The 12,114-nt window shown below is 45.9% G+C and overlaps 1 protein-coding gene and 1 long non-coding RNA gene across 5 annotated transcripts in view; one reads left to right on the top strand and one right to left on the bottom strand.

Moving 5' to 3' along the window:
• The window catches only part of LOC310664175, a 26,994-nt gene extending 16,422 nt beyond the window's left edge, over positions 1 to 10,572 (bottom strand). The window contains exon 1 of the long non-coding RNA XR_014504809.1: positions 9,972 to 10,572. This is a non-coding gene — a long non-coding RNA (uncharacterized lncRNA). The remainder of the gene's footprint in view (positions 1 to 9,971) is intronic.
• Positions 1 to 12,114, top strand: part of SH2D7 (SH2 domain containing 7) — an 18,024-nt gene extending 5,910 nt beyond the window's left edge. Inside the window, exons 3-6 of one of the 4 annotated variants that reach the window (XM_083412801.1) lie at positions 5,117 to 5,282; positions 6,834 to 7,058; positions 7,857 to 8,819; positions 9,634 to 12,114. In XM_083412801.1, the coding sequence (XP_083268927.1) occupies positions 5,117 to 5,282; positions 6,834 to 7,058; positions 7,857 to 8,819; positions 9,634 to 9,684 (1,405 nt within the window). In that variant the 3' untranslated portion in view covers positions 9,685 to 12,114. Of the gene's footprint in view, positions 1 to 5,116; positions 5,283 to 6,833; positions 7,059 to 7,853; positions 8,820 to 9,310 lie in introns of all 4 variants that reach the window. The other 3 variants (XM_083412799.1, XM_083412798.1, XM_083412800.1) reach the window with 3 other exon arrangements.

Here is a 12,114-nt window from a genome sequence, read left to right as displayed (position 1 = left end):
ATTCTGAACTCCTCAGTTATTACATTATTTACAATTAGTTTAGCTTTTTGTTCAGAATAGATTGCACTTATACCATTTTCAAATTCTTGGCCTACCCCCATGCCTTGGAGATTCTTCTTCAAAAAACTCCAAGAAATATTGTCGAAGGCCTTCTCCGCATCCACAAATATCAAAACTGCTTTTGTATTTATTTTTTCCTCCAAAAATTCCAATATATCTATTATATTCCTCACATTGTCAGATAGATGTCTTCCTGGGAGAAAACCTGCTTGGTCTTTGTGAATCTCCTCTATTAATATTTTCTTGAGTCTTCTAGCCAAAATATCTGCAAAGATTTTGTAATCCACATTCAATAGCGATATTGGGCGGTAGTTTTTAAGTTGATGTTTCTCAGTCTCTGTCTTCGGTATAAGCGTGACAAAAGCTTCTTTCCACGTTTCTGGTGCTTTTTTCCCCTGCAGTATTTCATTACAAACATCTTTCAACGGCTGAATTAACCAGTCCTTCAGTACTTTGTAATATTTGGCAGTCAGTCCGTCCGGTCCTGGAGACTTGCCTAGTTGCATATTCTGGATGGCACTCTGAATTTCTTGATCTGTTATCCTGTCGCTCAGTTTCAATCTGCTTTCTTGGGATAGTTTCGATAGCCCGTTCTCTTTCAAAAATTCCTCTATATCTGCTTCATTCTGGGGTTGCTGAAAGTAAAGCTGTTTAAAGTATTTTTGAAAGGCAGTCCTTATTTCCACTGGGTTCTGTATATTTCTTCCTTCCACTTCCAGATTTGTTATCGTGTTCTGTTTTTGTCTCTTCTTTATTTGCCATGCCAATAACTTTCCACATTTGTTTGCTGATTCAAAGGTCCGTTGTCTCATTTGCCTTATTTTCCATTCAATTTCTTGATTAATCATTTGCATATATTCAACTTGATATAACTTAATTTCTCTTAAAATTTCCTGTGATTTTGGTTTTACTCTTAGTCTCTTTTCTCCCTCATTGATTTTCTCTAAGATCTTTTCTCTTTTTTCCTTTTGTAGTCTCTTCTTAAACGTGTTCTGTTGGATCAGGAACCCCCTCATAACAGCTTTACTTGCGTCCCATACAGTTCTTTTCTCCACTGTAGTGTTTAAATTTATCTCAAAATAGTCCTTCAGGGTTTTCTGGGCCTTCTTAGTTATTTCCTCGTCTCTGAACAGAGCGTCATTCATCCTCCATCTAAAGGAGCCAGTTGGTATTAAGTTCATTACCATCTTAACAGCATTATGGTCGGAACAAGTCTTTGGGCAGATTACCGCTTTTTTTGTCTTCGGTGCCAGTCCTCTCGTAATCCATATCTGGTCGATTCTTGTCCAGGTCATTTTGGCTTCAGAGAAGAAAGTACCCTCTTTTCCTAGGGGGTTTTTAGTTCTCCAAATGTCCACCAAATCCAGGTTATCAGTCAATTCAAAAAAGGTTTTTGGTAGTCTTCCATCTTTGGTGACTACCTGTCGTTGTGCCTTGTCCATATTTGTCGAAACTACTCCGTTCATGTCACCCATCAACATCACATTGTACTCCAAATAATCCATCAATGTCTCATGCAACTTCTTGAAAAACTCGGATTTTCCATCATTAGGTGCATACACACCTACTATCAGATATTTTTGTCCATGATATTGGATTTCAATTGCCAAATATCTCCCTTGTTCATCTTTGAACATAAACTTTGGTGAAAGGCTCTCTTTAGCATATATTACAACCCCTCTTTTTTTAACTTTGTCAGATGAGATAAATTCTTGGCCCAATCTTTTATTAATTAAAATTTTCCTATGGAGCCTTGTCACATGTGTTTCTTGTAAGCAAATTAAGTCCAATTGTTCCTTTTTTAAAATATGAAAGATCGATTTCCTCCGTCGAATTGAGTTAAGACCATTGCAGTTCCAACTTAAAATTTGCAGAGACATGGTGAATTTATTCTATTATGTTCCTCCAGTTGCTCCCAACGTCTTATCCTTATCTGTCGAATCCGGTGGTGTCTTTTTCTTCCGAGTCCTCTTTGGTTTTGCTCCTGTCACGCCTTCACTCCCTTCCTCTGATGATTCCGATGGGTCTGTTACTTTTAAAGTTCCCTTCTGTAGGTCCTCCTCGTAGGTTTCTAGGAATATATTTTTATCCTCCACTGATTTTATCTTTATCTTTCTTCCCTTGATACTGAAAGAAATTCCTTCCGGGAATTCCCACCTGAAGACGATATTGTTTTTTCTTAGTTGGATAACCAGGTCCTTGTAGTTTGACCTAAGGTCCAAAAGAAATTTTGGAATATCTTTAAAGATCTCAACTTTAGATTGATTGATTACCAAGGGTTTTTGAAAGTGTAATCCAAGAACCTTATCTCTTTCTTCTTTGGTTCGAAACGTAATCAAACAGTCTCTAATTTTGATCCTTTTACTTGTTCTTCCCAATCGAAAGGCACTCAAGATCTTAAATTCCTCTTTCTCGGATTCCAAATTCCAAAATTTCTCAAATTCTTGTGTAAGAAAGTCCCGCAGGCTTCCTTCCTCAATTTCTGGTATATTTCTAATTCTCAGATTCGTTTGTCTCTCTTTCAAGTCCAGCATAGAAAATTTTGCTCTATATTCCTCTAGTTGCTTATTCATCGGTGGTAATTTCTCCTCAGTGGCAACTGCAACTTCCTTCGCCTCCTCAGCAATTTTTCTTGTCTCGGCCGATGCTTCCAATAATTCCTTAATTGCAGCTGTATTTTGTTTTATATTTGCAGAATTTTGTTCTATTTTTTGGAAGGCCTCTGTTACTCCTTTATTTGTCTCTGCAACCTGGCTTTTTAATTCCGTAACTTGTCTTTTAGTATCTGCCAGTTCTTCTGTCAGTTTGTCTAAGGATCCCTGTACCCTTGCAAATCCTGCCGTAATAAGGTCTTCTGTCCCCGACATTACTTTAACTTTAGGTGTGACAGAGGCACTTCCTGTAGGTTCTGGGAAGGATCCCCTCCTTCCCGTGTGAAAAGATTTGCCAGATCTTGTTGTTTTGTCTTGAAATTGCTGTACTTTCCCTCTTTCCTCTGCCATAGGCCGACTGTTTCAAGGTTACTCTGCAGCTGTAACTTGTTATCTATTCCAAAGTAAACAGTGGAAATTTTTCTCAGTTATTTTGTAGCTCTGTAACAATTCCAGTAGCCACCAGGGGGACCTAGCGGATGTTGCAGCTGAAGGGATAATATGTCTCCCCCTCTCCTTTCACAGCAAACTTGTATCAGTAATATTCCCTCTCAATATTTACAACTCAAATCCTTTTAAGCACTTCCACAGTCCATATGGCTTAACTTTCAGGTTTGACAGATCAGGACCAGGAGTCCAGGCAGTGAACTTTATAGTAAACTTCTTTCAATGCAGGCGATAAAAAAGTTTTCTTTAAACTCCCCCCCTCTTTTCCTGCTTCCCGAGGGGGGGGGATTTCTCTCCAAAGACTTCAGATTTCAACCCTTTCGAACTTTATTTTTGTAGGGTTTTTAGTCCTCACGTCTTTGCTTTCCAATATTTACAGGCGGAAGGCTGACTCCCTGTTTAAACCTTTCCGCTTCGGTATCATATTACGTTGTTAATTTAAGTCCAATTTAAATCCAATTACTTCTCAATTCTTGCTTAATTTCATCAGATCCTTTAAGATATTTGTATTTTTCCTACTCACAGATCCTTCTTTTTAGTCCCAATTGCACAGGAAAAAGTTGAGCGCTACTCCGATCACAGCTGCGCGACGTCACTCCGAAAAAGAAGCGATTGACTCTCAGCACCGCTTCAACCCCCGCCACGCTCCGGAGCTCTTACTGAGCCCCGGAGACGTTTTGGGAGAGCGCTGTTGGTGCCCGCCGAGTCCCACGGACGTAGACCTCCTCCGTCCACGTTTTCAAGGGTCCCCCGCGTCGCCGTGGCGGTAGAACCCTATTTTTTTCGGAGCTTCCCCCTCCGGTGCTCAGCAGGGGGCCGCCATGATCGATGGCGCTCAACCCGGAAGTCTCGCTGCTAGTGTGGTTGGGCTTTACCCGCAAATGCAATGCCAACAGTTCTGGTGGCAGTTACTAAAAAAGGCTATTGGAGAGAAGTGGACAATGCAAAGCAGAGCAACCAATATGATGGGGGTCTAGAGCAACTCCTGTATGAGGAAAGATCACAAACATTTGTGTCTTTTTAGTTTAGGAAGAAAGGGTGAAGCAGGTCGGGGGCACGATAGTAGTTTATAAAAGCATGTCTGTTGTGGAGAAACTGATGGGAGAGACGTTTTTCACTCTTTCTCATTAATACTAGAACCAGGGATTGTCCACCAAAGCTAAATGGTGAGAGATTTGGGGCAGACGGAAATAAGCACTTCTGAACAGAATAGTTAAACTCTAGAACTCACTGCCACAAGACATGGCGATGGCTGCCAACCTGGCTGCACAGTAATCCAGACAAAGTTAGGAAACCCAGAACAACGAAGAATCAACTGGGGTTACCTCCAAATCATACGCTTAAAGAACTTTTATAGGCATGGAGCATCCTGGGAACTGTAGTTTGTTATGGGTGCTGGAAACTGCAGCTCTGTGAGATCAGCACCCTTGATAAACTATAAACTACAGTTCCCAAGCTTCTCCGTGGCTGTTAAAAGTAGTATAATAATGCTTTACATGTATGCTGTATTGAGTTGTGGACCATACGATGTCAAACAGGAAAGCTATTGTTCATTTCTGAATCTCTCAAACATTTCTATTGTATTGGGGAAACCCAGTCAGATGCGCAGGATATAAATAATAAAATTATTATTATTAAAATAAAATATATATTTTTTAATGTGTTGAGTGATTGTATGGGCTGAGTGCTTTGCTAATTCAGGTTGAAATTTAAACGAGGAAGACATTGGAAGCATCCCTGGTCAAGCCCTGTTTTCAGGCTGTGCATGGAGCTGAGTTGCCCCCGTCACAGTCAAGGACATGAATCATGTTCTCTGAAGCGCACTTAGTAGCTGCCTGAGGGTACAGGACCTGTCACTAACAATGCGCCCAGATCTTCTGCTCCCTTTGCCCACACTCCTAGACCAGTGGAAATTCCTCTCTGCCTAGTCCTAAAACGGACACTTCTTTTGACTGCAGGGGGAAAGATCGATGCCGCCATTTTGTCATCAGTTGTCAACGGAATGGATGTTATGTCATATCAGGGGACACCCAGACCCATCCAAGCCTTGCGGAGCTCATAAGCTACTACCAGACTTCCAAGATAGAGCCTTTCGGAGAAAATCTGACTATGGCCTGTCCAAATGTGAGTCAAGCATTAGAGACTTTGTTTCAAATATATAATCCTTCCTATAGTTATCATGTGAACTGAATTGCTGATCTGAGCATTAAATTTTGCCAAAAAGCAACCACAGATAGAGTCATCCTGTTGCTTTTAGTCAAGTACAGCAAAGTGATCAGCAATCCAGTTCATCTGGACATGATGGTACCCTAAAATTGGATAAGCACCTCTTTATGTGCCCAGATGTTCCAACACGTTTTATAGCCTATTTTAACTTTCTGATATAATTTGCAGGATTTTGTTGGGTTTTATTGGGGGGTTGGGGGTGCATTTCCATGCTTGATCTTCTGTGTTGTTTTTATGTTTTATTGTAACTTTGTTGGGGACGCGGGTGGCGCTGTGGGTTAAACCACAGAGCCTAGGACCTGCCGATCGAAAGGTCGGCGGTTCGAATCCCTGCGGCAGGGTGAGCTCCCATCGTTTGGTCCCAGCTCCTGCCTACCTAGCAGTTCGAAAGCACCCCTAAGTGCAAGTAGATAAATAGGTACCGCTTTCTAGAGGGAAGGTAAACGGCTTTTCCATGTGCTGCGCTGGCTCGCCAGATGCAGCTTAGTCACGCTGGCCACGTGACCCAGAAGTGTCTTCGGACAGCGCTGGCTCCCGGCCTCTTGAGCGAGATGAGCGCGCAACCCTAGAGTCGGTCACGACTGGCCCGTACGGGCAGGGGTACCCTTACCTTTTTATAACTTTGTTATTGTTGTTTGATCCTGAAGGTTGGACTAGAAAACACAAGTCTAGGGCATAGTCTCCAACTGCCCCCAAAATGCTGGGATCGTCACAAAAACCCTTAAACCATCACGGTTTCTCACTTTCTCATACAAAGTCCCAAATTCCCATCTTCATAGAGATACGCTAACCGCAAATGGCTTGGTGTTGGGGGAAGCAGAGGTAGAGAGAGTTGCCAAGTGAGGCCTTCTCCTCCGCCGCCGCCGCCGCCACCTCCTCTGCCCAAGTTGGAGAAGGTGGGTGGAGGGAAAGAGGGGGAAAGTCTTGCACCAGGCCCGGGGGAAGAGAAAGGGGGAGTGGCACAAGGGGGGCACCACTGCTGACAGTGCCAGTGCCACCGTGGAAGCTTTGACTCTCCGGCCTGGCAGCCACCCATCCAGCTGCCATGCTGAATAAAAACAATAAGGAGACCCTGAGAAGGAGCAGGCCCTGGGGCTATTGGGGTGGTTGGGAAGGCTGTAGCTGGCAGGGTGCAGGCAGGCCGGGGGGGGTGTAGTTTGAGGGGTGTGGGGTGGACAAGGAGGTTATGGGGGTCAAGGGACACTAGGCTTTGTATTCTTTCAACTGCAGGGATGCTCCAGGAAAGGATTCATTTAACTTCTACAGCTGCCTGAAAACTCTATGTGTTAACATTTAAGGCTGGGAAAATGAAAAGTTGAGAAAAACTGAAAGTGACATATTCTTTGGAGCAAAGGTCCATCTAATTCAGCATTCCATTTTTCCTCCAAATCCTCTTGTAAATCTAACTACTGTTATCCTCCTTTCTATTTCTTTTCCATACCCTGATAGCAAGAGGAAAGAAGCATCTATGATGAAATCTCTGTGCATCAGCCAAGAGCTTTCCAGGAAAGCTCTGCAAGCACCACTTCGGAACTGACCAGAGAAGTGTCTGGCAGCTCACCAGCCCCCAGGCCAGCAAAAGAAGACAGCAGCCCCCAGCCAGGAACACCCAGGAAAAAGCTTCAGGAGCAGCAGGAGTCTTTGTCAAGGGAGAACTGGAAGCTGAGCCCAGAGGTAGATTTTTCTTGAGGAAAAAGCTCTGAGTGGCTACTGTTAGAAAGATGCTGGCAGTGGTTTTCAGTAGTTTAAATGGCTTTAAACAGACCAATTACTAAAAGAGGCAAACCCTCGCTCTACTTAAAAGTTGGAAGAGGAAGGTCTCGAAAAGGTAGGTGTCGAAAAGGTAAGAGAGACAGTGCCTAATATTCAAGGGGAGGAAATTCCAAAGAGGAGGTGCGACCACACAAAAGGCCTGGTTCCTATGTTGCGCAGAATGGACCTTCTGGTAAGATGGGATCTGCTGGTCACCCTCACCTGAAGAGCCTAGTGATCAGCTAGGTATAGAAGGGGTGAGACCATCTTTCAGGTATCCTGATCCCAAGCTCTATAGGGCTTCACACACCAAAACCAGGAACATAGCCAGCAGCCAGTGAAATTCTTTATGTAGGTTCACCTTGAAATGTGAACTGAATCAAACTTCTTTCTCCACCCTACTGACTACGAGGCAGGATGGCTGTGTTGTACCTCTACGGGGGGGGGGGGGGCGTGATATGCCTCCAAATGCTGGTTGCTGGAAATCAGAAGTGGAGAGCTGTGCTCAGCTCCTGCCTCAGGGCTTCCCATAGGCATCCAGCTGGCCACTGTGGGAACAGGATGCTGGAAGGGATAAGCCAATGGCCTGACTCACTAGAGCTCTTTTTGATGTTCTTTGAAAAGATCACTGTCCTCTCTCATCTTGAAATCCTTGTTTAAGAACTGGACATTAATCTCAGCCATTTCTTCTTGCTTTCCTGCCCCTTTCCATCTCAGCAGGACCCCGAAGCAGCCCCACTGGTGCCAGACAAGAGCTGCTTGCTAATAGCAAAAACCTTTGAGGAAGACTTTGGAACCGAAGGAAGCATTGCTTATTCAGCAGTGAAGAAACACCCGTTAGACAACAGGAGCCTGGAGGTGCCAAAAGACATGTGCAAAGTGTTGGTGGAGAGTTTGCCAAAGCCTGAAGAACCCGGCCAAGTTAGTGCCTCTCCGTACAAGAAAAAAACAAGTACCGTGTTTGCATTGACTAAGCAATCTGATAGTCTATATGGCAAAAAAGTCACAGAAAACTCCCATCCAGAAACTACTTACTCCATAATTAGCCGAGACCAAGACAAGAGCTGTTTGGCATTCCCTGCCCCCACCAGTGGTCCATCCTCTGTTGCTACACCCAAGAAAGCAATGCTAAACCCTCCTGCTTCAGCTCCTCCCAAGCTGTCTCCTAAGTTACCTAATAAGCCTGTGACCTCCTCAGAACTCTGGGGGTCGCAGTCTCCATTTGCAGCCTATGCCAGCTCTCTTGTGTTCGAGAAAGAGCCTCAGGAACCAAACCACCCCCAGCGTTTGCCAGATTTGCCAAGGGGAAACATGCATGGGCAGATTATTAAGATGAAACACCCTAAATCCACAGCACCCCTCCAAGGTGATGATCTTGATGAGGCAAGCAATACTTATGAACAGATTCCTTTTACTTGGTCAAAGGGCATCACCCATGACCCCAATTCAGAAAAGCTTCTCCAGTCTTCACTAATACAGCCCAAAGAGACTTATGATCAAATCTCTGTGAAGACTGGGAGATCCTCTAAGGCACAGGTCTATACTGTGAATCCATGCAAAAAGGGCCCTGATCCATTCTCCAAAGCCTTTTCCTCAAAAAGGAATGTATTCACTGCAGAGAACACCTATGAACAAATTCACTTCAGTCCTGGAAAAGAAGCAGAATGCAAGACAAGCCAAAAGGTAAACTCTACTCAGCTTGCATAAAATAGCTCCGCTCATCCAAACCCAGCACCAATCCAAATCAGATCCTGTTGCACTTGCACCCCTTTGGTGTCACCCGGGATGGAACAGGGCCCAATCCTTCCCCCAGATCCCAACATGTGCCCACTTCCCTTATCTGTTTTTGCTGCTCCAGTGGTGGCAGCAGAGTGTTGGAATAGAAGTTTTTCCTGCTCTCCATTCCCGCCCCATGCCTTTCTGGTGCCCAGCACACTGCTTCAGCTGCAAATTAGGCACCTGGCTGGGAAATGCAGTTAGCAAGCTCAGAAACGCTGAGAAATTCATACTTCCCAGTGCTCCTGGTGTCTGGGTCACAGCAGAGCAGCATGCAAGGCAAAAGGGAGCAGGGAAAGAGTTTTGCGTTAGCTCAATTGGATAGTTTGTGGTGCTGATAACACCAAAATTGCTGGTTTGATCTCCTTATGAGTCAGCTGCATATTTCTGCAATGCAGGGACTTCGACTACATGATCCTTGGGGTCCCTTCCAACTCCACAATTCCATGATTCTATGATTCCGTCCCTCCCATGATGCCCCTGATGGAACAGCAGTGGAGAGGAGGGGGTGTTCTGAAGGAGGTGTGGCAGGTGGGAAGTGGGGAAAGAGCCCTGATTTCTTCCCCAGCTCAGATTAAAATCCAAGCTGAAGATGAACTTTCCAGGGTGCAAAGCTTACCTTTTCAATTACCCTCGTGCAGAACTGCTCGGTAGACTACCTAAAAATCTCTCTCTGCCTTCCTTTTGAAGTAAACCTTCATGTAATTCATTTCCTTACCAGAGTGATAAGCCCAGAAGATTCCCGTTTGCAGAAAAGAAGACTAAATTCTAAGCACTGTGCTTGAACTGTCGCTCTGAGCCTCAACCTGTACTAAAGATCACTAAATGAGAACCAGCAGCAGCTTGGCTTCCTAACAGTCTTCTTCCGCTATGTTACGAAACCTCATTGTTTCCTACTCTGGGCTGCAATGGTTGCATTTTTACAGAAGTCCCTTTTCCCATCACAAGGCATGCATGCTTTTCTAGAATGCCCTATCTGCTCCGTCAGACAGTTCTGTTGACATATAAGTATCAGGTCTGATGTTTAGAGATATCCTTAGCAGCAAAAACCATATTTACCTATTTATTTGAAGTGGCTCTTCACCTTGGCCGTGGGTTGGCAAACTGTGGTCCGCGGGCCGGATCAGGCCCAATTGCCTTCTAGATCCGGCCCGCGCCAGGAATCCAGGCAGCCGGCATAGTGCGCACATGCACAATGCTTTTTGTGACTCAGCCAGGTGTGGGGGTCAAAAGTGAGGCGGGCGGCTGCTGAAGACAAGCCCCTTCTCCGCCCGTCGCATGCGCAGCAATCTTTTCTTCCGGGGTGGGGGAGAGGGGAAAGGAGCCACAGTTTGGATTTCAGGAAGGGCAGTTGCGGCGGCAGGGGCTCAGAGGCGCCTCGGGAGCGACGCCCGTCGGAGTCTGTGGCAGCGGTGCTGGAGAAAGCGGGGAGCGCCTGGGCGGCGGCACTCCAATGCAGCTCTGCGCTCTGCTGGGGAGGCCACTCATGAGGAAAGGTAAATCGCCCCCACCGCCGCCTCATCTTCCCTCACGTGGGGAAAAGAACATTTTTGCTTGAGCGGCGCCGGCCTGACTTAGCGTGGCCAACGGCTTTTCCCTTCGCCCACGCATGCGCACACGCTCTCCAGGGCTGGCAGGAATGGCACGCTTACCTCAGCCCCCCACCTTACGGGAGAAATAAGAACTGTCAATGTATAAAATGCAAAGGAAGCAGCGTGGGTGTATGAGGGAACACCCCCCCCCCAAAAAAAAGTCACATTTGGGCAACGTTGGGGCTGGTCCCAATAAGGGGTTTTGCCAAAAATGTGGGTCATAATCATGGCAACATACAGTCTGGCCCCCCACAAGTTCTGAGGGACAATGGACTGGCCCCCTGCTGAAAAAGTTTGCTGACCCCTGACCTTGACAGAAGTCAAGGCCTGAGAGGCTCTGGCACTTTCCCCCCTTTGAAATGTTTCAAAAGCACCATTGTAAAGCCCATCACAAGCCCCCCTTTCTCCTCCTTTCAGTGTCCCCTCATTTGCTTAGTTTTGCCCTAGAGCAGAGAGGCTTTTATGCCAAGAGCCAAGTTCCCTCGTGCACAACCTTCCAGGGGCCACATGGACATCCTAAATGAATAAAAGCATAAATTCTAAAACTAAAGAAAAACAGTTGGGGGTCATTTAACAAAGTTCTGTTTTGCGTGGTGTATGAAAGAACATGTATATAGAAAAGTAACAGGAAGAGTCTCACCAGGAGACAACTCCTATAATGACTTTTGTCAAGCTGGTGCCCACGGAATGCTTTTGGGCTACAACTCCCATCAGCCGCAGCCAGCACTGTGACACAGCACCCATCTGCCCTGCTTTGAGCAGGAGACCCCAAATTCACAGACCGGGGATATCACAGGACTATGGGGATTTTAGGAGCTACACGGGTGGCGCTGTGGTCTAAACCATAGAGCCTAGGGCTTCCCAATCAGAAGGTCAGCAGTTTGAATCCCCATGACGGGGTGAGCTCCCGTTGCTCGGTCCCTGCTCCTGCCAACCTAGCAGTTCAAAAGCACGTCAAAGTGCAAGTAGGTAAATAGGCAGGAAGGTAAACGGCGATTCCATGCGCTGCTCTGGTTTCGCCAGAAGCGGCTTAGTCATGCTGGCCACATGACCTGGAAAAACTGTCTGCGGACAAACGTCGGCTCCCTCAGCCAGTATAGCAAGATGAGCACTGCAACCCCAGAGTCGTCCGCGACTGGACTTAACTGTTAGGGGTCCTTTAGCTTTTTATGGGGATTTTCAGTACACCTTTTGGTCCATATAACTCTCTCCCCTAGGAATGGGGAATCTGTGTTTCTCCCTTTGCAATTGGACCACAACTCCCATCATCCCTTCCTCTTGGCCATGCTGGCTGGGGCTGGTAGGACTGAAGTCAAGCAGGGCACCCTGCTGGGAATGGCTGCTGTAGTAGCACTCATCAGACAGACAGACAGACAGACAGACAGACAGACAGACAGAGGGAAATCTCTCTAGCCACTGTCATCACTGGGATGCAACGGGAGTGATGGGATTTGGAGCCCAACAGCATCTGGAATCACCCTAAGCACCCACGATAATGGGGGGGGGGAGGGTCCAATACTCAAAATTACTTTGCTGCTACTTTTTGTTTCGGGGTTGACACACTATCCTCAAACTGCATCTATATTAAAATCCTGGATACCTAAACAAAA

This window comes from Podarcis tiliguerta (assembly GCF_965153285.1).
Source record: "Podarcis tiliguerta genome assembly, chromosome: 14".
In the NCBI taxonomy this organism is placed as follows: domain Eukaryota; kingdom Metazoa; phylum Chordata; class Lepidosauria; order Squamata; family Lacertidae; genus Podarcis; species Podarcis tiliguerta.
This window is presented reverse-complemented; position numbering and strand designations above follow the sequence as displayed.